Source organism: Oryzias melastigma, linkage group LG13 (genome assembly GCF_002922805.2).
Source record: "Oryzias melastigma strain HK-1 linkage group LG13, ASM292280v2, whole genome shotgun sequence".
Classification (NCBI taxonomy): domain Eukaryota; kingdom Metazoa; phylum Chordata; class Actinopteri; order Beloniformes; family Adrianichthyidae; genus Oryzias; species Oryzias melastigma.
Genome location: NC_050524.1, coordinates 12,893,591 through 12,921,400, shown reverse-complemented (window position 1 = coordinate 12,921,400; position 27,810 = coordinate 12,893,591). Strand labels below are relative to the sequence as shown.

Sequence of the window (27,810 nt, the reverse complement as noted above, 5' to 3'; positions counted from 1 at the left end):
TTTCCCTGTTGGTGTGTTTCAGCAATGCAGTGTCATAAAAAACAACAAACAAACAAACGTGTGTTTCTTTCAGTGATCTGAAGCTGCGGGTGCGCATCCTCATCGATGGCACTCTTATCATCTTCCGGGTCAAGCCGGAGGATGCCGGGAAATACACCTGCAGTCCGAGCAACAGCCTCGGTATCTCGCCCTCAGCATCAGCCTACCTGACTGTTCAGTGTGAGTGTTACCGTGGCAACAAAGTGGAGGGGGAGGGGCGGGGAAACGAGCTCTCTCAGCAGACGACGGCAGCATCCGTATGGAGGCTGCTGTAGTTTTTGGCAACATTGCCCCTTTTCCTGACTGGAACGAGGGGAAACCCTGTAGAAGTCTTTGATCATTTTTCATCACTGCTGCTGCTGCTGCTTTTACACAAAAAATGGAGACAACTTCATTCCCAGACTCTATCATTCCTGATGGAATCTGCTTCTCCCGCTTGAAATGCTGACGTTCCCATGCATTGGCGAGCGAGGACGGCTGTTCCTGACCAAAGGAAATATTTCTCCAGGCCTCTGTGTTGTCTTGAGTTAATCTGCTTCAGAGATGCTGTTGGGAATTGATTATTGTGCTACAGGAAGAGGGAGAGAGAGCTGAGGGATTCACGGCATTGCAGGCATCACTGGACTTCCATGCAGCAGAATGTAATGAAGCCGGTGTCTTTGAAGCAGCCTGCAAAACCAATGCAGACATTATCTCCATAGGGAAGCACTAAAGCTCTCTCGTAGGCCCAAAGACGGGGTCATCGTACATTTAATTTCAACTTAAGTTTTCCAAGTTAAGCTTTTAAAAATCTCATGCTTGATTTGAGAGCTGAGCTAAATACACTTGCTGATGTGGAAGTGTATAGTGTATCAGGGTGTAATGACACGATTCATATCACAGTTTGTGGTAGATGATTCGATTCACAGATCTAAAATTGATCTAGAACATTAGAACTTTAGATAAAAGAATCAAACAGTGTGACTCAGTGATAAATATCTGGTACTGAACAAGTGAAGTTTTTCAGATTCCTTATATTTCTTGCAAGATAATCAAGTGTAAATTAAATATCTGAACAAAGAAACATGTGAACAAAAAATAATGCCAAATCCATTCACATTTTAGTTTCATAAAGTTCAGCCCACTGTTAATTTTCCACATTAAAATAAACAAAACGGGACATTCCACCACACTGTATGGTCACGTCTTTGTTAAATTCAAAGTGTTTTCACATGTTATATATATATTTTTTGTTGCCATCATGTGTGTTGTCTGCTGTGATGTCACTTAGTCTGACATTTTAGTAAAATAAACCTCAATCCATATGGTATTTTCTTATATCAATATAATTAATAAATTTTATGTTGTAACAATTTTATAATGGTATAGGTCGTTTCCATCAACAGCTCACCTCTCAGATCGGTCTGGTTGGATCGTAGGAATAAAAACATTCATGAAGGTCTAGTTTATACTTTAAAGCGATTTGTAATCGCTCGGATCGCAGTAGTCGCATGGCCATTGGAATGTAGTCGCCCCAATTGCTGGGAAATATGACACCTGCCGATGACATCATCATGACGGAATTTTTCGCCCGTACTACAATTGCAAAACCTGAATTAACCTGAATTTATTTTAAGTTATTAGAGCACGCAATGACGAACCAAAAAAGTGTCCAGAAAAATGTCTTTTTAACACTGCTGATGATGAAAATTTAAGTGAAATAGTTAGAAAATGCCCAGCTTCACACACAGACACATATAGATATAACTTAATACCTCATATCTTGAACTAGAGAATGCTTATTGCCTATGTTTTTTTTTCTTTTGCCTTAATATTACCTACTTCTGTTCAGCACTTCCTCCTCTGCCTTATCGTGTACCTTCGCTTTTGCAGGTACACGGGCAAGATGTCTTTTGTATTAAAAATAAACACTTTGCGTCAATCGCAAAGACAATTGAGAAGTATTAACACCACTCAGAAGTTCATCACAGTTACTGTAGAAGGCTGCAACTAACAACACCTAATTTTAGTATGAACTACTAGACCAGAGGTCTGCAACCTTTAACACTTAAAGACCCATAGTTTCTTACAGACCCAAACCCAACGAGAGCCACAAAGTCTGACTTTATCATTAAAATAATGCACAACATTTATGCTTTCTTGTCAATTAATTTTATAAATGTAATTTAAATATTAAAATAATTAATTACAACAGTGTCTATATGTTTATATATATACAACAGTTGTAACTTACTTTACTTTTCACAGCAGCACACACTAGTTCCTTTCAAAATAAAACCCCCTCTTGTGCTGCAGCAGCTTTATTTAAATGAAATGTGCAAGACAGTCAAACATTATGTTTTTTATCATTAGGATTATGGTGTGCCACTATCATTTTTTACCCTTTTGCTCATCTTTTATGTATTCAATTGTTAGCATTTTTCGTTAAAGCTAAATTGCCACAATAAAGGAATAAAAGAGACATGTGCCCCCTGTACCCCTGTACTAGATCATGTGATTGTGGATACAATTTGATGCAGATCGGCGTGGAATCGGTTACCTCTTGTATAGCAGAAAGCAAAAACTTTAAACACTCAAAAACCTCAAACAGGTATAAATGTTTTTTTGTTTAGAACTTTAAAGGGGGTTCAGATGCTGCGTCTTTATGGGAAGGTTGGCAAAGATCACAAAAGTCAACCATGATCCAACTTTTCCAAACAATCAACCCACCATGAAGCATCAAACTCTTACAACCAGAATACCAACTAAAAAGTCAGTGGTATTTTCTGCTATAACTACAGATTACGTCCCCAAACTATGAAAGATGTGACCAAATTTAGCTACTTCACTTGAAATACTAATGAAAATAAATAAATTCAGAGTTATGTCTAATGGATCGAAGAGTAAAGTTAACACCTCGTTGTAGCTCTAATGTAGAGAGCCGACCCTTCACTACAATCTCAGATGTCTCATCCTCTGAGCATCTCAGATCCAACAGTGCAACTTGATATAAATTTCTTTGAAAATATAATATACTAAGTTAAAAGCACTAAAAAAATAGAAAGAATCTGAAAACTGTCACTGCTGTTTGAACCTTAAACATTACATAAATACTTTATTAGGCATAGGAGACGAATGTAAAAAATGTAAAAGTCCCTCCTCCAGGCCATAGAGCAGCGCCGCATTAGCGAACACACTGGCTACGCTCAAATCTTTCCTGCTGGCTTTCACTTATCTTTTCTCTTGATAATTCCCTATTCAGCACTCCTTTTATGTTGCCGGCTTGCTGGGAAATGTTATTACCATAATGTCACCTACTTCTAAAATGTAGCATAGAGTTATGAGAGTCCACCTCAAATATGCTTTGATGTTTGAAGTACCAAACAACAGTTGGATAGAGTTATTTTATTTTATTTTTTTTTGTCCTTGATGCAATAAAGTAGGAAGAAGCGTTCAGTTGTGTTCTCTTTTGGGACTGTTGTTGCTGTTTTTCAGGGTGTATGCGATTCTGTTTTTATCTATTTTTCTTTAAGCCTTTCAGTGTCTGGTAACACCAAATACATTCTCACATTTTAAGAGTTCCTTTTAGGAACAGAATTCTCCATGAATTGCTCTTAAAAAAAAAGGCTGAACAGTTGCTTTAGAACCAGTGTTGGTTTTAACTGAGAGAAAGCCAGAGTGTATAACAACAAGTTAATAACAAGTATGCAGAATCTCAGGATTCACAGCATGTCTAACCTTGAAGCAAGCGAGCTGCAGCAGCAGGGGACCACTCTGGTTGCCACGGTTGTCAGCAAAGAAGATGAAACTGAAGCAACGATATGCAACTTCCTACCAAAACTGGGCAATGGAAGAGTGAAAAAATCTCCCTAAATTTGATGAGTTTTGATTTCAGTCAACAGTTCAAGATTAGGGCCAGACTTTGGTATGAATAGCACGATAAGTTAGATCCATTCTGCTTTGAGTTCAACACATTCTCACTCCCAACTCATCATATATGGATGTATAGTTTGGGCCTCCTCCATGTTACTTTTTGATGTTTTTAGTGTCCCTAACTCCTCGTTTTTTGACATGCTGGCTGTTCCCATTAAATCAAGGGTCCCCAACCCTCAAGACGCGCTAACAGACACAGAAACGGTACCGGTCTGTGTACCGGTACAGTTTGCAACCAAGGGTAGGGGACCCCTGATTAGCGTATGCATTTCTTCCATGTCTGTGGTCCAATACCAAGCAGCCCTCTGATGGGTACTAATTCGCGGCCCAGAGGTTGGGGACCCCTGATTTAATGGGAACGGAGTTGGAGACACCCAGAACATCAAAAAGTGGCGTGGAGGGGGCCAAAACCATACTTCCATGTGTGACGAATTGGGAGTGAGAAGGGGTTGTTGTGTCAATGTTTCTTGAGGTGTCATGCTCAAAGAGATGCTTTCATGGTACACCCCCATCTAAATGTCATAGGTCAAGGTCTTAAACACCAAGAGATCCAACACATTACCTTTGTAGACCTCAGGGGTAGATTTTCGGGAATTTGATGAGTTCAAATAAAATAATTGTGTACTTAGTTAAAGTACTTGACATGTGATCTTTCCTCCCTGTCCAGATCCCGCTCGAGTGATCAACATGCCGCCGGTCATCTACGTTCCACGGAAACTGCCAGGCATCATACGCTGCCCAGTGGACGCCAACCCGCCTGTGACATCAGTGAAGTGGGAAAAGGATGGCTACCCACTCAGAGTAGAGAAGGTCTGCTATTAGCAAACGCAGAAGATTTTGTTTCAGCGTGTAAAAAATATATATGTATATGATTTGAATTTGTATTATATCAAGCAAAATGATTTGTCATTTTCTTCAAATATTCTGATTTCTTGTGAACGTGATTTAACCCTTTAACACCTAAATAACACACTCTTTGACCTACATTAAATCTTTGCGTGATCAACATAAATCCACAGATTCTGATATGGTCAAAGGCTGCTTTGCATATCACTTTTGCTACAAATTATTAAAATAAAGTGTTAACTAACAAAATAATTGAAGTTAGAATCAGCTGATTTGCGTTGATTGTGTAAGCACTTCACTACTAAAAAGTAGAAATGTGCCGATCTGGATTTTTTGTCCCTAATCTGTCCCTCTTCTGAGTCCTTTGATTTTGATACCGATAAAGAGTCGTGATATGATACTTTTGTAAAATATTTCGAAAAAATAAAGAAAACATTTTTATAAACAGAAGTCTGTGTCTGTAAATGACCTGCTAACTTTCCCAAATTGTTTTTGTCCACATCCTGTTCAAACTGCTGCTGTATTCTGTTGTGCTTTATGGGAGTAAAACGTGACTGTTCATGACGCAGACTTCCACTCTGGCATTTACTTGAAATAACAAGCTTGAGATACACAACGTTGATCAAAATAATATATATTTTCTGTATATATAATAGCGACACATCATCTGATTTCAGTCAAGTCTGAAACTATGCAATCAGGGCCAATTTCTGATCATATGATCAGATCACGACATCCCTATTAAAAAGTGTTGCATATCAGCATAAGGCTACTTCTGCTTCAGACTTTACTCTAAAATAAACGTATTGCATTAATGGTTAAAGAGTTACAGTAGTCGAAAGAATGCCAACACTGGAGCTAAAGGGTGTTAAAGGGTTAAAGAATTTATATTTTTTCATCCAGAACTCCTATATTGACATTTTTAGAGCTCATGAAAGCCTTAAAAACTCCTGTTTCTCCTCATCTTTTAGTACCCTGGTTGGAGCCTGCTACCTGATGGAAGTATCCGGGTGGCAGAGGCCACAGAAGACTCCCTGGGCACCTACACCTGTGTGCCTTATAACGCCCTGGGTACCATGGGCATGTCCCCCCCTGCCACTTTGGTGCTAAAGGTAGATCCTTTCCCACATTTTGTTGTGCATCCTACACAGTTTGAATCTTTCTTGACTTTTTTTGCTTGTTTTTATGAAATGTATCTGTGTGTCTAAAGGATCCCCCTTACTTTAACGTGAGGCCTGGGGGGGAGTACCGTCAGGAGGCTGGGAGAGAACTAGTAATCCCTTGTGCTGCTTCTGGAGACCCTGATATACCAACCATCACTTGGAGAAAGGTGCAACACAACAAGTCTTCTTTCTCACATGTTTTGGCATCAAGTGCGTGTTTACCCCATTTTTTATCTCACACCTGTAATTTTCATGTCAACGGAAGGTGGGGAAGCCAAGCAGGAGTAAGCACAACATCCTACCCAGCGGCAGCTTACAGTTTATGTCCCTCAGCAAGGAAGACCACGGAGAATGGGAGTGTGTAGCCACCAATGTGGTCACAAGCATCACTGCCAGCACTCGTATCCTAGTCATCGGTATGATTCTGCACTGTGCTTTCAAATAAAACTGCTATTCTGCACGTAATATTATTCACTGTTAATTTGCTGTATAGTCTGAGCTACAGTGACTTCCCTAAATCTCATCCCACAAACGCCTCGCCTCCTCTTAATTTCCTCTTGGGCGTCATTAAAATTTCATTTGATCTTATCTATAACAGCTTAATACAGTTCATTTAAAGGCTGAATCTGTGGCTGTTGTGTGTGATATCCACTTTTTTTAATGGGACCCTGTCCGTGCAGCTTTCGTCTGTCGAGTCATGCGTCAAGGACATCTTTTTGTCCCTGAGGTTTATTGTCCAGGGTGTCGACAAAGATCACAGGAAATTTTCATGATTTGGGATATTTTGCTGCTTGCTGTTTTTGATCTCACAAGAATGTCTAGAACCGCCTCAATAATCGGTCTAACCACCTAAACTTATCAGTAACTGTATAGTAACAGGAGTATTCTTTTGCTGAATTACATTGTTGGTAATTTTGATAGAAGTATGATTCTTCATTTAAAATGGGATACAAATTCAAATGAGGGTCAGCATATTTTAGAAAAAAAAATCGTATTCATTCTCCATATAGTTAAAAATATAAACTTTTTTAGTGGTTGTGTTGTAGTTTTTTTATATATATATATTTACAAAAGGGCTGCCACAAATTATATTTTTAATAGTCGACTAATCACCTATTTTTTGCGCTGACCGCTCACAACTGTATTCAATTTCACTGCACTCTGACTTTATATAATTCCTAACTGAGGATATTATTGCTTGTAGCTAATAAAGTTAGCATTTCTACATGTCCATTAGAAAGACTTGGTGTCTTTTGAGAGCAGATGTTCCTTTCAGCTGATGAATTTTGCTTGGATGGGGTAGAGGTTGCAAGGAAGCGCAGAAAAGATTTAGTTACTAAGTTTGTTCTCCGTTTACGCTAATGTTAGCTTAGCTTACCCAGACGACGATCCCTCTTTAGCATTATCATACTCAGTCACAACGTGCTTCCTCCTCAAGTGCTCATGAATCGGCACAGTGCTGCCACAGAGCCCAAGTTCTGCCTTGCAGGTATTTTATTGGACACTTTTTTAAAATCTTTTTTTATATTTTGCTCTTTCAAGCTCCGTTGGCGTGGTGTTATGGTACCTTCCTAGAACTTCCCGTGACATCACTACTGACTCGGATTAGCCCTACTGTGCATGTGTGTCAACTAAAATGACTGACACCACATTAGAAAGCACACACCATAGTTTTAAGGTTTTAAAAAAACTATTAAATTTATTGTCGACAATTCTATATGTTGACATAGTCTGGACTAATCGTGGAAGCCCTAATTTACAACACAAAAAAAATGTTTTTTTTTCACTTTTATTGTGGAGGAAAGATGGACACTGTTTTTCTCTAAGAAAAACCAAACAAAAAACAATACTGCAGCTATAAATACCCACAGAGAATTGCTTCTTCCTCACTTATGAGGATAATGAACGGATTTTTGCTGAAAGTAAAGTGCTTTGAGGAGGGACTATTAAAGATATGCAAGCAGCATAACAAAAGTGGGAGCTTAGACTAGCTCATACATTAGTTTTTCCATCTGTGTTGCATATTATATTCAAAATTATTTGTACTAAATAAATACTAAATATTTTTGTAAGCTAGTGGGACTCTTAACAACTTCTTTACTTTGTTAGAAAAAGACGAAGCAATCGAAAAAAATAGATAAGTTCTGTCTAAGAGTTTAATTCTTTAACACCAGAGCTCCAATGCTTTTCTCCTTCAAAATCTACAGGAATTATGTTCATTGTGTTAATGGTTAACAAGTTACAGTGAGATTTTGTGTTTAAGCGTCGTCGGTGACACCTCAGGCGTTAAAGGGTTAATTAAAATACATATATTGAGCTTTACTAGATTCCACTGTAAGAAAATTGATTTGTTGCCATAGCACCAAAGCAACAAAATAATATTAAGGAAGATCTGATAATAACAGACTATAAATAGACAAAAAGATGTGACGAATATAAATAAATTAAATGAGAAAAATAAATTGAACATTTGATCCCCAGTAAAACATATTAGTTTTATTTTGGTGATATACTTTCATTTATCTTACTGTCATTTATCAAGAAAATTAATAACTTTCAGCCTGTTTGAAGTTGAACTGAAACTGTTATAGATTTTGCTAGTCAGTGGGCGATTTGTACAGTGGCATAGCTGGCAGCACGTCTGCATGTGACCAGCCGTCGGCTGACGCCGGGTCACAGGGTGGCACAGGCAGCTGCGCTCCTCAGACCATGCTCACGTCCCTCTTTTAATCCCAGTGAGAAGCGACTGGCTTTGGTCCACGCCGCACAGCTGTTAGGTGGGCGGGATGAACTTGACCTCGTGCTTGTGGTCACCTCAGTCTGCATCGCATTATCCAGAGAGATCTGGCACAGAGCTCTCAAATATTCAGGCATTGAAACCTGTTACTAAATTCTTTATGTGAACACATTCAAATTAATTATTTCTGAAGAATAAAGAACAAATGAGCCTGTTTGCTGTTTCAATTTATTCTCACTCTTGTCTCGTTGTTGTAAACCACTCAGGCACCAGCCCACACGCTCCTGGCAGTATCCATGTATTGCCCTCAACAACCTCTGCTAATGTCTCCTGGGAGCCAGGTTATGATGGCGGCTTCGAGCAGACATTCTCTGTGTGGTACGGTCCAGTGTGAGTGCTCTTTGATTTACTTTAAGACAGTAGCAGCAGTTTGAAAGGTGTGAAAACAGTCTGTGGTTTTGCAAAGAAAAATTGAATTTATTTCGCTGCACACAGATAAAAACATGGATCAGCACACCTTTAGGCGTAACTATTGACACAAGCTAAATTCAATATAACAGACTGTTTACTGCAATAACTCAGCATTGTGTTTATTTAATTGGAGTTACACGAAGTTCTTAATTGAATTTTAAAAAATAATTGACCTCAGGAGCATAGGCTAAACATTTTCAGATTGCAATAAAGATAGGACAGAGTAATCATTTCCAGAGCTAATAATGAGTCAAAGCCCTAAAATTGTTTTTCTGTGAAAGATTATTACATGCTAAATAAAAATCTCTCCCACTGTATTGGAAATCATATTAAGGCCTGGTGGAGTGTTCCCTGAAAGTAATAAAGATCAGTGTAAAGTAGGAAAAAAGGACACACTGTTTAAATGCTAAAACAATGAAGATTTAGACATTTGTGGATAAATGTAAGGATTTTTCCCCCCAAAAAATAGTACAGCTTGTTTTTGAGTTTTTTATTTTTATTTTATTTATTTAACGTTTATTTAACCAGGTGAATCCCATTAAGATAAGGATCTCTTTTTCAAGGGTGACCTGGCCAAGAGGTCAGCAGAACATTTTATTACAGTAAAAAGAGTTACACTATAAAGCAAATATTAAGCTAAAGGATGACTTGGATATTTACGATATAAAAATTGGAAGTTGAGGTGCAATAAAGTGAGGGATTTTCAAGAGGTAATATAAGTAAATGATTATTTTGAGTGTGCAAAAATTATGCAGCATGACATTAATAAAGTACAGTAATTTTAAGGTGCATTGATTAACAGTGTAAGTTAAAAACATGGGCAGTGTTGTACGGAATCTTCTTTGCTAAAAAGAATGAAGAGGAATAATCCAAAATATTCATCTCTGAGTTTTGAAAGATCCTTCAAAAACTCTTTTGTTTTTTTTTTTTTAAATAAAACTGGGTTGTAATTAAACCTTTTGCAAAGGTATTTCAATAACGTTAGCAAATATTATTTATGACATCAAATTTTGGGGGAAAGAAATTCGATTTTTTTACAGATATAAACCAAACAACACAAGTGTCTGTTAATCCCTCAGTTGTATGATGTTTTGGGGATTTTAGACCTTTTGAAAGGTTTTAGAGATATAATTTTATCATTTTATGCCATCTTGATAGCTTTACTGATAACTTCTGCTCTAAATTGTTTTAAATGTTCAAATGAAAGAGATATTTAATCAATAGAGTTTAATATTTTTTGTTAATTCTAGTAAAATCCTCTTAATGCAAGAAAGGAACATAGTAGATTAACTTAAATATAACATATGTATAAAAAAATTGATTAAAAAATATTCATAAAATACAGAGGTGAAACTAGCGGGGTGGGGTGCAAGTGGGGGTAGGGGTAAACAGCTTTGCCTCTCACTAATTGAGTCAGGATTAGTGACAATATTTACAAAGATTAAGAAATCATAAACATAAAAAAGCAATATTTTAAAGTGAAATAAAAAACCGTTAGAAACATGTATTTTTGATGATTTCATTTGTAAATGCCTTTACGTTCAGCTGTTCTCCTTTACCTCCCTTCCAAAGTGTTCTGCCCCTTCATTTAAAATGTTTTAGCTCCGCCCCTAATATACATATATATATATATATATATACATAATAAATATGTATAATATATATATTTCATATATTAAGTACAAAAAGTTGTTGTTCTTAAGTATTTTCTACATTTCAGAGAGTTCTTTAAGTCTCTTACCAGATCTTGTCTCTTGTGTGCTGCAGGTCAAAGAGAACAGACTTTGGTCCTCATGACTGGCATTCAATGCCAGTTTCTGGTGCTCAGATTTGGTTGGTGGTATCAGGGTTGGAGCCTGGGACGGAGTACCAGTTCAGTGTGCTGGCACAAAACAAACTGGGTACAGGCCCATTCAGTGAAGTTGTGACAGTCACCACTGCAGGTGGGTACTGCAGACCAAAGGTTAGTCACTCCGTGTTTGACCACACAAGAAAGAACTGTATTATGCATCGTATTATGTCAGAGAATTATTAAGTGGCATGGCAGGAACATACTGCCCTCTGGTGATGTTTGAGTATATACTGTATATATATATATATATATATATATATATATATATATATATATATGTGGGGGTGTGTGTGTATGAGTAAATGTGTTTTTTGAAAGATTTCACAAGACATATCCAAAGGTGCTCGTCAATTGTTGAAACATCTTCATCTTATTGAGGCATGACCTCCACTGTAGTTCTTAAGGAAGTGCCCTGAGATCAGACTACTTTACTAAAGTTCTGTGGCTTGGACTTGTTTTCATCAGTCATCCCATACACTCTTTCCTCAATGATCTGGAGGATTTTGTGTTTGAATCAAGCTTCTAAACAACAGTCATGATGCGAGTCCCACTTCTTTAAGCTGCTACGTTTAGGATTTTCAGCTGAATGTTGTCCAAAGCGTATGATATGGGGGAAATGCGCAACACTGACATGCACATAAACACAATTCAATATTTCTTACAGCAGTAAACCGACCCTAAATTGATGCACTGCACGCCAACTTGGTGCCAGTCAAGAATAAACCCATGCCCCATTCTCCTCAAGGGGACACTCGTCAAAGTAGTCAACTGTACCGAAACATTCTCAGCTGCAGGCTGAGCATGACTTGTAATTAACTGGTTTGAAATACTAAAAAAAAAAAAAATTAAATGGGTAGTTTTCAAAGAGAATATTAGAATATTAAGAAATATTAGAAGGCTATTGCATTGTAGGTCAGATACAAATGTATCTAACAAGTTCTCACTTTTATTATGCAATCTGTACCAATGTTTTTGTCAAAGAGAAGTGACTGAAACTCCAAAGATTAGTTTATTGTTGTTCAGTGATTCCAGTGCACCTTGCAAACAAGAGTAGAAATTGAAAGTAGTTTCAGGAATGAATCAAAACCATCAATGCAGACGTAGACTTCATTCCACGCTGTTTAAGCTGATGATGTGTGGATGTTGTGACGTCATGTATTGCAGGTGTGTTAGAGTCACCACCCCATAATTCTGAGCATTTGTGTAAAACTGAGAGAGAAGAAGCAGACTAGCAGCAAAAGAGAACAAAAGAGGAACCGTCTCCAAAGGAAGAAGAAGCTGCCAACTTAAGACAGTATTTCTGTTTTTAGCCAATTTCTTTGCCTGCATACCTGCAGGTTAAACGCTGTAAAGATGGTCAGATTCTAATTGTTTTAATCTCAGATCACCAAAGGTACCATTCTAATCACATTTTACTATTTGAATTTTGACTTCAATGTCGTTCCTGATGAGTTGACATGACTGGCAGTTTCTTGGAAGGTTGGATTCTGTAGACAAAGCAGGTTTGCAAAACGGTTTTAGCACTTATAGCCAACACTTGTCATTGTTTGATTACAGGAGTAACTCAGTACACAACCATCACTGCAATGTTTCATCGAGTTATGGCAGGATAGCGTAACTAATGACATTAATATTGCTGCTGTTCCATTTGAGGTGTGCTAAAAAGATAAACACAGTTATTAATGTAATTAGTTCCACTTGTTTGACAATTTGGCATGTCTGAACTGAGAGAAATGGTAAAGGAAGAGCCTGTTTGTGAATTGACGACTTGAAAGTGTGAATTAGTGCAGGAATGAGTGGCTTTTCACGTTGTTGACCTATGTTCAACAACAACACCTTTACTCTTTAAGATGAGCTTTAGCTCTAGAGGGAAAATCCTTTTCACTACAGGAACTCTTCAACCGTTTATTCAATTAACGTAATTCCAGAAGATTCAATCACTGAGAAAAGCAGCTTTACAATGTAGCGTTATGCTCATAAAGTGTTGCATAGCAACCTGATATGAAAAAATGCTTATTTCCCCGTCTGAATTAGCAGATCTACTTTGATCACATCAATGTTAAAAATGTTACAGTATGTCAAAGAGCGTGTGTTATTCTTGTGTTACCAGAGACGGTTCCGTTTTTTCGTTTTTGGTCATTTAAAACACAGCAAAATAAAAAGATAATTAAATACAGTGCAGGTAGATGCAAAAAAACTAATTTTATTTTGGCCTCCACCCAATGTATTTTAAAAACATAGAATATAGCCTTGAGCCTAGTTTAGATCGTTTAGAGCAGGAGTCACAGTTCCATTAAAGCAGTGTCCAAAGTCAGATTTTGTGAGGTAAAAATCGGCCTGTATGCTTTGAACCCTTATTTTGGGTTGACACTGAACGTAATTTGTGTGGTATAGGCGGTCAGTTTCAGTGTTAAGTTAATGGTACAGATGGGAATTAAGGAGATCTGAAGTCCTGCTGCGTTATTTGAGCAACAGGGACGATATTGAGGTCCTATTTGGGTGGGAGAGCCAGAGCTCAAGGTCGCCGCATTGCATCTACCAATCAGGAACTCAGCTTTGGGCATGTGATGTTTTCAGTCATTCAGTCGGCGAATAGGACGCTAATCTAATGCGAGCGTTTTTGTCCTCAACTTCCATCTATTTCCTTAACCTGCAAGAGCTCATCCCGGCTACCGTTCGGCGATGGTGGGATACACTCTGGACAAATCACCAGCCTTTCGTACCCACGGCGGCTCTCTGGCTGCTGCCAGCCAACGGAGCTCGATACATTGGTAGACAGACAGCTATTTTAGTGTATGAGGGCTACCGCTTGGGCCTCCTGAAATTTGTGATATTTTTCTTATTTTTATTGCGTCAATAATAAATAAAAGAAGGTCCCCTCATTTTTTTGTTTTCTTTAAATTTTTCCCTTCTTGGGTTAATGTGAGACAGTGAGCCTTTCAACTTAGTCACAGAGACACAGAAACACAGCGGAAGCAGCAGTCATACAGACATGACCCTCGAAGTGAGGGTGCATTAGCTCCCGAAATCTCAGAATGAACTCATGAAGCCAGACATGTAGACCTGTAATCAATGTTTTTGCAGAACTCTTCACAATGAAAAAAACTAGTTTCTCAACGTCATCCGTATCTTCTAAGTAAGATATTCACAGACAACACTCCATGTACCGATCAGGCTAAAATTATCAGCTGGTAGCGCCTCCCAAACGCGGCCACAACATCAAGCTCACATCAATTTGTTGCACAAATTATGACATTTGAGATTTAAAGACCATAAATACAATTAAAAAAAGACGTTCTGACAACAATAAAAAAAACAGTAAATCTGGGTTTATATTGAATGTCAAATATTATTCACTAATAAATAATGACTGTAATATTCTAAATTTAAATCAGGTAAATACTGTAGTAAAATAACACAAATAGTTGTAGTTTTGACCACATAAAATATTTGTTCTTCTTGTTTGGGCCTTAAGGGTCTGAAGGTTGAATAAAGCCACAGGTTGATGCCACAGATTTACAACAGTTTATAGCAATTTGTCCAATCACAATTAAGAAACTTTACACACATTCCTGAGAAAGTCACGTTATTGATCTGTTGGACTGGTAGAAAGCTACATCTGGCCTACAGGCCAGACTTTGGACATACCTGTTGTAAAGAAAACACATAAATATCAGTGTTTTATGGAAGCATTTGAAGTTACTAACATTAAAGAAGTCTTAAATGGCTTGTTTTGGTAAATATGTGACCCATGGGGGTTGACAAACTAAATTGCAACATTTTCTTAAATCAATCTGTAAAAATCTGACCTTCATTTCTTTTAAACAAAGCCAATAAAAGCGTATATGTGAATGTTGGATCTTGGATTAGGAACATTGTGTGCTTGTTGTTCTGTTTAATGTAACCACACTTGAAACAGTTCACTGATGAAACCCTACGCTGCATCTTTTGTGTCTCTCTTTGACCTGCTGTTAACAATGAAAGCTTTATTGCACTGAAAAAAGAAAAAAAAAATCTTAATTAAGGCTGGCAAAAGTCTGACCTAATTCACAGACATCCCCATGCTTTTCTGTCAGTGGATGGTAATGCACAATAAGGTGTCTTTTATGTGTTGTGTAATTCCACATCCCTCATTCAAAGCATCTCTTTTTGTGTGTGTCATTATCCAGCGCCCAGCTGGTATCGGTCACTCAATGCGCTGATTATCAAAAACATTTGTTTCAAAAAATGGTTTTTAGTACCAATGAAGGGTGGCAGAGCGGGCCTGACCTTCATGGCTTGAAACTCAAAAATCCTGTTTGCCTCCGAATTGTGATTTATAACGGACATAAAAATGTGAACAAGCGGCCAGTCTGCATCTATGGGTTTTAGTCTAGTGCTGAATCAAGACTAAAAGCCTCAAATTCAATCTAAAAACTCTGATAAATCTGTTACTTCTGTTACAGCAACATGTTCCAGGATTTATTTGCTGTATTATTTTGTTTATTTTAAAATTCTTGCTCTAAGTTAAAGTAAAACACCTATTTTGCCCAGAATGAACATCTGTAATGTCTTTGATTTTGCATAATGCTCCATGTTCTCATGCTTTTCAAAAGCTTATTTAAAACTACGCCCTGGCCGCAGGCTCTCCTCTGGGTACCCCAGAACCACTGGTGCTTCTTACTCCACCAAGGTGCCTCACAGCCAACCGCACGCAGCATGGTGTCCTCCTCACGTGGCTCCCTCCAGCCAACCACTCCTCACCCATCGACCGATATATCGTGGAGTTCCGCCTCGGAGAGAAGTGGGAGGTTCTGGACGACTTGATCCCTTCCACAGAGACTGAGCTCATAGCCAGAGATCTTGTTCAGGTCAGTTTGTAATACCCTGTTTCATCAGCCTTTAAAGTCACACTCCCAGTGGTCTTTTCACTATGATTATGCTATTTTTAGCCTAAATCAAAAATCTGTGGTTTTCTGGGACATAGTTTCTGCAGAGCATCGGGAGTTCATTAGAAATTATTGGCGGAACTGTTGCAAGGAGAAGCTCCGCCCCCCTTTCCCTTCCAGTTGCTGAGAGCTCAGAGTGCGAAGCTTGTGGAGTATTTTCTTTATCATAAATAGGCTCTTTTTCAAACTGCATTTTTTCGTCTGCTCCCGAAACACAACAATTTAAATAAATAGTCAGAAAAGCAACTTTAAGCTTAATTTTCTTTATAAATATTTTTATCTTCAGAAAAATGACTCAAAAACATGGCAAAAACACAATTTTCATCAGAGTGGGTCTTAGATATATTAGAGGCACTGGGGGAACATTTGTGATAGAATTATTATTAGCATTTTTTTTACACATATTATTATTCATAATATTATTTTTAACAAACCACAGTCTATTATTTTTTAGTTGGGTCAGGCTACTCCATACAAATGACATATTTTTTTCATATCTTATTTCTATTCGTTGGTTGTTGCTTAATCAGGGGCGGACTTAACATTTGGCAGGCGATTGCCTGGGGCCCCCAACACCTTGGGGCCCCTATGCTGAATACTTGATAAAAGTGTCTAAATAATTTGCACAGCCATTTTTATCTAAGTGTGTCACAAAAAAACATATCACTGCAATGGCACAAGACTATTTACAAGAAAGTGTTTTACCCTCCCCCAGCCCTTCTGCAGCAATGGAATATTCCAGCAACTGCAAGCTAAGAAAAGGTTTTCAAAGAGATAAAACAAAAAATATATATATAAAATAAAAAAAAGCTGTGAGACGATGTGTTGTAATGTAAAAAAAGGAGAAATCAAGAAATTTGTTGCTGCACTTCCTAAAAGAATGAAATATAATGAAATGAAAATGTTATGATGGCAAAATCAGAAATCTGTGGGAAAAGGTCAGAATTTCTTGAGAATAAAATTATGAGAAAAAACGCCTATATTGTTTCATTAGATTAGACTTTGATAAAAAAAAATCCATGTAAAAGTACAACTTTTTAAGTCATGATTTTATTATTTTTTTCTTGTGAAATGCTGACTTATTTCATAATTTTATTGCTTTGTTCTTACATATTTACATATTTATTTTCTTTCATGGTGACCTTAATACTCCATCATAAGAAAAGGAACAGAAAAGGAGAGTAAAGGCAAAGGTGATGGGGGCAGAAAATAGTCATTTTGACATTTTTTTTGTTTTCCACATAAAATTACAACTTTTTAAGTCATGAATTTCTGGTTTTGTTTTTGTGAAATGCTGGCACTTTTTCTTCATAATTTTATAACTTTAGTCATACATATTTACATATATATTTTCTTTTCTAATACTCCATCATGAGAAAAGGAAAAGAAAATGAGAATTATGGTAAAGGTGGAGGGGGGCGAAAAATGTGAGAATTTTTCTTTGTAATTGAATTTTAATTTGTAATTGTAAATAGCCAAACTGCTAAGTCTGCCACTGTGCTTAATAACAAACCTTGTTTTTTGTGAAATATATAAATTTTTGTAAAAGTAACAATATATTCCTGTTGCTGTTTCTGAACAAATAAAAAAACAGTCCAATGCTGTGTAGAGTCAAACAAAAACCAGATCATATCTTTTTGTAGGAGTCCTGGTATGAGTTTCGAGTGATGGCCGTCATGGACGACCTGATCAGTGAGAGCAGCAATGTAGTAGGAGTGTCTAGTACAGGTGAGTGCTTCGCTTTTTTTTCCACTTGTGCTTTTGTAAGAATCCAATTAGTGACTTAGATTTTTTTTCTAATGTCCTGTGCATGTTTTTTTGTGCCTCAGCAGATCCATTCCCCGGTGCAGAGTTGCCTGAAGAGGGCCTGGCCCGGCCTGTGGTGGCAGGCGTCGTGGCGACCATATGTTTTCTGGCAGCAGCAGTACTGTTCAGCACTCTAGCAGCTTGCTTTGTGAATAAGCAACACCGACGAAAACTCAAGCGTAAACCCGGTTGGCCTCTCACTTGTATTTACACGTGTTCAAATTGTCTGTGTCAAACAGGGAAGCTTTTATCTGACATGTGTCACAACACTCACTATTATTATTTTTCCACTAAAACACACCGACAGCAAGTTGACATACTTCATCACAATTTTATTGTGATGAAGTATGATGAAGTGATGATTTATCTGTCATCATTGTGAGTGAACCTAGCATTTTTTTGTGTATTTGAAAATGATTTATTCAGCTTACTGTTGTCAGAAATGTACTGGACAGCACAAAAGGACGCACACAGACAGTAAATACTGTTAGATACACAGAGGAGCATGATACAGTTGAGACTCCAGCACAGAAGTGTTGGTGTTGTTCAGGCCAGCGAGTCTGTGTGTTACCAAGACGAGGGTCAAATCCTAAAAAACTAAGCAACCAGAGTCAAAAGTGCAGAGAAAATCCAAATTATGAGCACCCCACACAGACTATGACTGAATCTGAACTCTACCCCTACGACTTCTCTGTACCCCTACTTTTAGTAATGGAAAAATAGTGGCTATGGCCGAATTCCTTCACTACTCATTATATAGTGTGTTTGCCATTTTGTAGTGCTGCCCGAATCTACAATTCCAAAATTGAGTGGACTAGAAATTTCCCAGAAGTCTTTCATTACAATAGCAGATATAGACAACACTTCATTGTGGTCGAGCAATGTTTGTTAAAACAAACAGGATTAAATTTATTTTTTTAATAAACCATCAACATTTTCATCATCAGAACACAGTGGATTCACAAGTAGGCGCCGTGGAATGTTTGTATTGATTAGATTTTCACTTCGTGAAATTGGTGACATCATATCCGGTGTTTGAAAAAGAAAACAAAAGAAAAGTAGACAGCATGGTGTCCAAAGTGCTTTTAAAATCCAGGGCACTAAATAGTCCTTTACTGTATTGTTTTTTTAAGTAGTTAGAGATTAGAGTGGGAATTCAGACATAGCCAGTGTCTTCTAATTTGGACGTTACTCCCATCAATAGTCGCCGGCAAGATACGTTAGCACAGAGCTGCTAGCACTCAGAAACACATAACAGCGGTTTTATAACTTTAAAAAGGTCGTGCTAAAACAAAAAGTCATTTCTTACATTTAAATGTAAACTTCTGTGTTTCAAAGCACGATGGGGAACAACCTCGCAGTGGAGGGCTCTGCATCTCTCCACCACATGGTTCAGCCCCTTAAAAAAACATTTTGGATAACCATACAACCTCAAATGGCATTACAATTGGAGGAGTAGGAAGAAGATGTAGGGGAAGCATTTGGATTTGACAGAATCTAACAGCTCCAGCTGCAACAAATGAGAGTAAATTAGGATTTGATTCATACAACAATATGCAGTTGCTGATATTCATTCATTGGTCTTTATCGGTTCATTTTGAAAGTTCTGATTTACTGACCTAAAATACGTCCAGAACATCTTTGGTCAAAACTTCAAGCAGTGTGACTCAGAGATTAATACCTAGTACTGAACAGTGCAGGTGAAGTTTTCTAGATTTATTGAATGTCTTGTAAATATAATTTTGTTTCACAAAGTCCACTGTTGTTTTTAACCATAAATAAAACAAACAGAAGATTATTAGAATATTCTGCCACTGTATAGTCACAAGTCTTCACAAAATTCAAAACGTTTTCACACACTGCGCTACTAATGATAGTTGATCATTTTTTGCTGCCATCATATGTGTTATCCACTGTGATTGGTCGTTTTTATGTTAAATAAACCTCAATCCAAATGGTATTTTTTAATTTTGATATAATCGATTTATTTCTTAGATTATTAGGTCAATTCAATTAATTCGATCTATTTGGGTCATAGGAATATAAATCGATTCATCAATAGCATAAATGGACAAAATCAGGTGCAGATGCAGATCCCATCATCCCTATTTTCATTTTGAACATCTGTCGTATTCTTTTCAGGTTAGTGACTTTAATGTTATATTTAGCAAGTTTTCTGACTCTCTTCGCATATCTTTTTCTTTAAAAAAAGGCTGACTAAAAATACATCTAGCAGCTTGTCTAGTTCTATTTTAAGTGTTTAGACTGATGTGAAGCAGGAATTATGACTCCTTTTTTCCACCTGCAGCCGGAGCTCCCGTCACTTCTGTCTTTGTACCAAAGCACTCAAAACATAAAGTAGAAAGAAGAATCTTTCTGCAAGCACAAATAGAACTTTTTTAGCAACATATTTGTTAAAAGAAGTTACACTATTCCATTACATCATTTTTTATTTAAGAAGTGAAAAAATAATCAACAAGATTGCTAATTTTTGTAGAGCAGATCATAGTTAGAGCTGTGTTATGAGGATTAAATGACGGCATACGCAGCATGTTTAGTGCAAGTTGATGGATTGTTCAATAAGTCTGCAGCTTAAAGGTACACCAGAGTTCTTCGTATCTGTCTTGATTGTTTTGTAATGGTGAGGCTGTTTTTTCTTTTTTTTTTTTTTCTGAAACACAGATGCAACTTTCTACATCCTGTCTGAATGTCGGACTTGTAGCACAAAAAATACTAAATTCGAGTGTGTTTTTTCCTCTCAGATCCTCCCTTGTCGGTGACACACTTCAGGAAAAGCATTGAGTCGCCGTAAGTAAAGCTCCCTCAGAGCTCTTGCAGCCTTTTTTCAAGACGGTTACTACTGCTCATCTTCTCTTGCACCTTTTAAATCATTTTTTTTTTTTTTGGTCAGTGAACACCGTGCTAAGACATGCATCATAATGAAAGTTGTATAACTAGCACCTGCAGCTAGTGTTATTGGTTATTACACAGCATGCTCTCTCCAGCTGCAGTGAGCAGAGATGCTGGGTAAATTGAACAATTAAAAAACTGAATTAAAAACAAGTTCTGGAAAGGGTGTTGGAGAACATGTACAGAGGAAACCTTTAGCAGATCATGGGAAAATAAAGTTGAGTTCAAGGCAGCAAAGTCAGCATTTTAAAAACACATTACCCAGAATTCCCCAGCTGCTGTACGTGTATTGATTTTTGGATCCATCTGTTTTTCCTAAACTTCAAGGGCTGTCTGCTTTCTGCATGATTGTAACGTTGCTGTTTCTTGTACAGTATCAGCTCTGTTTGTGTGTGTGCGTGTGTGTACTTTGTAAATCTTGTGTACATATATAAATGCATATCAATATCAAAGGAATCTCATTACTAACTTGAGAGATTCCATGCAGAGTGCTCATGATTTTCAACACTTGTAAATCTTCAGTATCAGATCACTTTTGTTTGTGTTTATGAAATGGTCCAGGCAGGTCAGGAAGTTTACACTTACTCCTTCCTGCGAGTAGCATAGTTAGAGATGAACCAGGCCCATGTCGTTTGTCTCCCATCGCAGGCCTCCTCTCACCCCCTTGCCAGGGGTAGAGCCCTGCTGGGACGAGCCTGCCAGCAGCAGTTTCTTGCCCCCGCCGGCCAGCCCCTTGTGAGTGCCTGCCTGCACCAAAAATACAGAGTGTGCTTCTCCGCACTTGGCTTGGCTGCATGGTTAATGCACTGCAAAGAAATGACCAGCAAACACTTTGTACTTGTAATGGAACCGTTTTTTCTTTCCTATTTGCATGCAGAGACATTCAAACACCACACCAGGAGTTAGCTGCAGTACTTTGGCTGGCATGTACAACTAATAAAAACTGTGTATATGCTTTCATTCAATTTTGCAGATATTCTGAAAATTATCCATACCCATAAGAAACTGATTCAAGCTTACTTCTTTGTTTTTTTGACAGATAGATGAAACAAAATGCTACTTAAATTTGTCTTTACATTAAAGACTATCACTCTGGTGTTTAGTTCCCTCCACAAATTCAGGATGGGACTAAGGCTGGGATGCAAATATGATTTTCTTCGCCTCTCTGACAGGATGTTTTGGATAATTTTCTTGTTTCTAGAGACTGATGTTTTAAACTCTAACCATTAGTCAAGGTTCAACGGTAATGCCGATAATCACTCCTGCAACATTTATTGTTCGGCTACATGATGGAAACTTCTTTTTTTTTCAGAACACAATAGTTGGTTTGATGATGGACAGCAAAAGCATGAAACCCTCAAAAATGTCCCTTGTTTTATATGGGGGAATAATTGCATTGTAATGTTTTGGACCATTAGTTTTTTTTTGTTTTTTTTTCTGTCCTTGGCATGTCTAACCCACTGAAGTAACAAAGCAAAGAGAACTACAGTGGAAGTACAGTGTGCGTGTGGGATGAAGTGATAAGCAAAGGCCCTAATTGCAGTTTGCAATTAGAGCTGCAGTCCACTGAACGTCTTCTGCTTCCCTCAAATTATGCTGGCTCGTAAGATGGATAGAATGAGGGAAATATGGTGGCAGTTTCAAGGGAGCCCCTAAAATGTATGAAGTTATATTTGTTGCTAAAGTATTGTCCATCTGAAAAAAAGGTCTCGTACTTCCAATAAGAGATTTGTGTGTCAGTACTTCAAGACAGAAGTTTTCTGAAAAAAAAAAAAGTTTTGTAACTGTAATGAGAAATTTGTGCTAATATAAAACTGCTTCATAACTGTATAAAAAAATGATTATCTGTCTGTAAAAACCCTTTGTCCATACGTGAAACGTCACATACGAGCACACGCATTGATCTAGAACAGGGGTCTCAAACTGGCGGCCCGCGGGCCATTAGCCCATATACATTTTAGCCCATATAAGACAAAATTATTAATACAAGTTCCATGCTTTCCCATCATATGAAGACAAGTCACGCAGAAAAAGAAGTGTTGTGAATATAATTCCAAATCAAAGCTGAATGAGGGTTTGTTTACTAGTACTTCCAATATAAATGGCCGGTTATCGGGTGAACCTTTGTGAGTTCGGAGGTCTGTAAGGTCAGGAGAACAGCCGGTAGCTGCAGCAGGACCGCTATCATCCGTAGCCAATGTAAGTCATCTGTAGCTAGACCGCTCCGGCGTCCGGATTTACAGTCAACAGACGGACAATACCCTAACAACAAATCCAACTTCATAAAAAATTGTGATTGATAAAAAAGACATTTCTGAAATTGGTGTCATGTGACTCAATGTAAAAAGTTTACAAAAATTTGAGTACTTTGTTATTTTTTTCCATCTTTATTTTCGTAGAAAAAAATCTTTATTTCAGGACACTGTTTACATCAAACGTTTACATACAGGTATAGACTTTCCTATTGCCACCGAGCAGCTCCACTGGAGCAATCAGAGTCAATGGACTCGCTCGAGTGTAACGAAAGTAGTGGGGAACTATTGAGCATTTATCTAACACTCTGGCTAGACTTCCAAACATCTGACTGTTAGCACACTACTACCCAACGTCTTGTGTGTTAAATGGGCTGTAATCTGTTCAGATATTAACAAACAGTACAGATACAAAAATGCACAAATCAAAAATGTTCAAAACAATGCGCTCAAAGACAGTTGTATTTGGGTAACTTTTGACAAAAATGCTCAAGAAAATTTCATTTTCAATGAATTTTCGAGGCATGAACAGAGGCTAAAACAAAAATGAGACCTAGAATCTCTTGGGAACTAAAAGCCATAGTGTTAGGAAGGCATATTTTACAGTTAAGTATCTGGAGACCCTATTAAAAGTCTAGTTTTGCACAAAAAAATCCCAAACTTTTCATTAGCTTGTTTTTTTATGAACATGTTGATTGCTGTGATAGCAAAAGGGTATGAATAATTTGGGGCATGGCTATTTATTCAAAGACTTTCATTCATTTTCTTGCTTTGTTTTCTACAGTTGCAAATTTCCAATCAGGAAAGATCTGTACATAAAAATCTACATTTTTTTTGCATTTTTGGCAGAATTTCAGACGTCATTATTGTCTCTCCTGTCACTCTTTGGTGCAGCATGTGGAAACTGGACCAACTTTCTCTCCAAAACTTTCACTTTAGGAAATCTATTATCCTGTTGCCATAGTTACATCGGTAGTTATCTTGTCATTTTAAACACAAGTGGTTTGGTTCATTACCTGACACCCTATTAGAATGGTGCTGCAAGCATAATCTGTTCATTATCATAATGTAGTTCATTATGGCTGCTTTGATTGAGTGCCTGGGTTTTGTTTTGTGTCATCTGTTTAGAAACCGTAATGATGCCATAATGCCTTCTGTCTTTACTTACAGAATTAGAGATTTATTTTTGGTTGGCTTTAGAATAATGGCTCCATTTGCCCTTCAGAGCTCATTTGATCTGAATTGATTCAAACACATATCTTGTGTCTGTTTTGTTGTTAAGGTTATCATCAGGGAAGATCAGTCCAGAGAGCTCCCCTCCATCTCGGCCGCGCTCCATTTCATCGGAGGGTTCCCACGGTCCCGGCCTCTACGTCAGAAAGCTGCCCAGTCCTCAGAGAGAAAAAGACAAAGAGCTCTCTTTCTACAAGAAAACCAAGCGTGCCATAGCTAGCAAGAAATACAGTGTGTCCAAACACGAGGCTGAAGTCACCACGCCTATTGAGCTGATAAGCCGTGGTCCTGACGGTCGCTTCGTCATGGAAGCCAGCCCGCCTCCCCGCCGCATCCAGGGCTTCCCATTTGCAGAGGAATCAGATATGTACCCTGAGTTCCGGCAGTCCGATGAGGAGAATGATTTTGATCCTGGGCCTCTGCCGCCCATCATGCCCACGCTACGTCCCCAGCTCTCCCCAACGTCCTCCAGTCTGGAGTCAACGCAGCCCCCAACCTACAGCCCCCGCCTGCACAGGCCCATGGAAGGTATGAGCTTTGCAGAGGGCAGTGCACTTCACCCCTCAGGGCAGGCCCCAACCTCCCGCTATAGGGGCTTTCCCCAGGGCCCGTTTTATGGGTATCTAGGCAGCCGTGCTGAATCAGGGATTCCACCGCCATTCTATATGCCTGACATCAGCCCGCGTAGCTCTGCTCTGTCCTCACCTCCAGGTACTGCTGAGGGGCCCTTTGGTTACCCCTCCATTCCTGAGGAGAGTGGGGAGCTGGAGCATCCTCAGTACACTGCCTCTGGCCATTCTCTGTCACACACACACAGCCCTCCGCCCCGCTCACCCGAAAGCTGGCAGCCTCACGAGCTACCCTTTCTAGGTCTAGAGGGCCCGCGCTTCAGATATCCGCCTCACCATCCTTTACACCACCCCCAGGACCTTCCTGACCCACCCCCGTACCCCCCTCACTCTTTCCCCCCAAGTCGCCTTCACCTCCCTCATTTAAAAGATCCAATGAGCCCTGGACTCCTGCAACTGGAGGTACCTATGGCTCCTTCAGGCAGAGACAGGCCCCCAGGGCCTCCGGTTAGGCGCTTAGCTATGCAACAGGCCCAGAGTCTCGGCCATCTCAGACACACGGCCCACGGTGTGGGTATACCAGTGTTGCCTTACCCTGACCCGGCAGCCCGTGCAGGGAGCCCAAGCACAGCCCCCAGTAGTAGCCCTCAGTCCTGGCTCAGCCCAAGGGCAGGGCGCCGGGCAGACCCCAGCCTCCCCCCGTTAGTACTCCAACCCTCGCGCCTATCTCCACTCTCCCAAAGCCCCCTTAGCACCCAGCCAGGTTCCCCAGATATTTTAGTGCGGCCCCCTCCCCGCCCGAGCATCCTCCGCACCTCTCGGTCTCTGGAGATGCCCGAGATCACCCTACAGCCCTCAGCCACTGTCAGTTTCTCCCGGAGGTCGTCCCTATCTGCCTCACCCACTCAGAGTCAGGGTGCCAAGCAGCCCACCTCCAGTTACCATGCCCACATGTCCTATGCCTCCACTGCAGCCAGTTACCCCTCCCAGTCTCCCTCTCCTCCTCCAGAGGGCAGGGATGTTTTCGGGCAGAGGCCATCCCAGAGGAGGACAGAGGAGGAGATGCTACCCTCAGAGCCCTCCCAGCTCCAGATATCAGCCTCAGGGTAGGTGATCCATTCCAGTAGAGAAAAGTCATATATTCATAATAGGAGGAGAAACTTCTCCTCGTCTGTTCTCGTTTCCAAATTTCCTCCGTATTTATCCAACCTTTAAACTGTTTGTCCATTTAGAAATAAATAAGATGCATATTTATTTCAATATGCAGAACGCATGTGATTGCATTTAGCACACAGTGTGTCAGCAGATCAAAATCATCTTAGTGGAGAACGAAGTTTAAATGACAAGAATATATGATACAGTTCACATCCTGTAAAATGTATTAGTGAAATCATAATAAGATTGTTAATAACATACAGTGTTAGATGGATTCTCAAACGGAGAAGCTCCAACAATTGTTCTGCCTCTCCTGGAGGGCATTTCAGTTGGCCACTAGGCTATAGCATTACACCTTATACTGTAATTAAAGCAGAAGAAAGTATGAGCAGTAACTGGTGCTTTAGACCACAACTTGAAAAAAAAATTTCCTTAAAAGAGTTTGGAAAATCTATGCCTGTGAGTATAAAAATATATTTATTTAGTCAGCAATGTATGTTTACATTGACCGAGCATTAGCATTAGCCGTCCTATGGGAAATCCAGTTATATGTTAGCATCAAGCTAGTAGATTTTAGCTTTATGTGTTCGATCAGTCTCTTCTTTTATGGATAGATTATTGATCTATTAGGTTTAGATCAATTCAGATCGATTAATCGATTTTATCAACCCAGCCCAAGATTAAACATTCAAAAATATGCGAAAATAAGTTGGCCAGAGTTATTTTTCTGATTGAAAAATGTGCAGGTGCCCTACAACCTCAGGAAGAGTCCAGGTTAGGCTTCATTAAGGGAGGCCAAAGGCCATCTTTTCCTAGCTTTTCCTAAAAAAAAAAGCTTAAAAAAATAATAAATATGCATAAAATAATTTAAAATGAAGTCGGTGTAAATATATCTATTCCAAAAAAAAAAAAAGAAAATAAATTACAAAACATTTTTTTACAATTACTAGGCTGTGGCTTTATAATCTGACATTTTGGCCTAATGTTTCTGTAAGTTAAAAAATTTATACAATTTATCAACTTTTTTGCTAGAAATTGAACATTTAAGTAAAATAGCCCCACATTTTGGGATTTTCTTTTCCTTTTTTGTTAGTGTTTTGATTTTTTAAAAATAATGAATGATCAAAAGTTTAATTAAAAAAAATCTAAATTTTATTCACCACCAAAAAAAATGCTTTGTAGCCATTTTTTCCCAACTTTGATTTATTTTTTTTTGTTTTTGCCTTGAACGATGGCCTTGTCACATTTAAAAAAAAAGGAAAATGTTAAAATATTTGCTAAGAATATTAAGAAGCTGTTTATACTAAAATAAAATAAAACATTTTAGAATGAACCATTTAGACACATTTAAACCTCTGAGATCAAAGTATAGATTTAAAGATACAGGAAGTTTTAAGCTGTAATTATGAAAACCTTTAGGATCTATGTTTGTTGCTGCACACACTCGTGAGCCCCTGACTCCGATTTCACAAGCGAGCGAGCTGCAGTGTTACTGTAGCAACAGCCATGAAAGCAAAGGCTCCTGCACCATCACTGGGCTGTAAAGGAAAGTAGCTGGTAGGGCTGCTGCTTTGTAGAGGGTAAGGGTCTTACCTGATTTGTTTTTGATTGATCTCAGCTATCTGGGCAGCGTTGTTGTGACCCGGTCCCCTACGCCACAATAGGTAAGGGTCGGACCCATGTCTGAGAGGGGAGGGGTCAGCAGGGGGAGGGCTCTAGTCACTCTCTCCTTTAAAGGGGAATCGCTTTGGGTTGTGCAGGATTGGAGTAAAGTACAACTAATGTTAACGATGACACATTTGTCAATGGCTCCATGGAACAGTCAGCCTGCTGTGGTGGAGGCTACAGCATTTAGGCTTGTGACCGAGCTTCACCAGTGAGGCTTTGGACTGTTCGGAGAAGTTTCTCATTTTGTACTTTTCAGTGTTTGAACACTG

At 38.7% G+C, this 27,810-nt stretch overlaps 1 protein-coding gene across 7 annotated transcripts in view; it reads left to right on the top strand.

Moving 5' to 3' along the window:
- Positions 1 to 27,810, top strand: part of igsf9ba (immunoglobulin superfamily, member 9Ba) — a 100,221-nt gene that overhangs the window by 62,041 nt on the left and 10,370 nt on the right. For 3 of the 7 annotated variants that reach the window (XR_004948960.1, XR_002919749.2, XM_024276596.2), the window contains exons 7-20: positions 74 to 219; positions 4,619 to 4,761; positions 5,769 to 5,909; positions 6,008 to 6,127; positions 6,226 to 6,376; positions 8,964 to 9,087; positions 10,936 to 11,111; positions 15,644 to 15,870; positions 17,592 to 17,676; positions 17,778 to 17,942; positions 20,517 to 20,562; positions 21,313 to 21,399; positions 24,199 to 25,824; positions 27,492 to 27,537. Coding sequence is in view for 5 of the 7 variants with exons in the window: in XM_024276596.2 (XP_024132364.1) it covers positions 74 to 219; positions 4,619 to 4,761; positions 5,769 to 5,909; positions 6,008 to 6,127; positions 6,226 to 6,376; positions 8,964 to 9,087; positions 10,936 to 11,111; positions 15,644 to 15,870; positions 17,592 to 17,676; positions 17,778 to 17,942; positions 20,517 to 20,562; positions 21,313 to 21,399; positions 24,199 to 25,824; positions 27,492 to 27,537 (3,283 nt within the window). In the remaining 2 variants the exon portion in view is untranslated. The remainder of the gene's footprint in view (positions 1 to 73; positions 220 to 4,618; positions 4,762 to 5,768; positions 5,910 to 6,007; positions 6,128 to 6,225; positions 6,377 to 8,963; positions 9,088 to 10,935; positions 11,112 to 15,643; positions 15,871 to 17,591; positions 17,677 to 17,777; positions 17,943 to 20,516; positions 20,563 to 21,312; positions 21,400 to 24,198; positions 25,825 to 27,491; positions 27,538 to 27,810) is intronic. The other 4 variants (XM_024276592.2, XM_024276591.2, XM_024276594.2 and 1 more) reach the window with 4 other exon arrangements.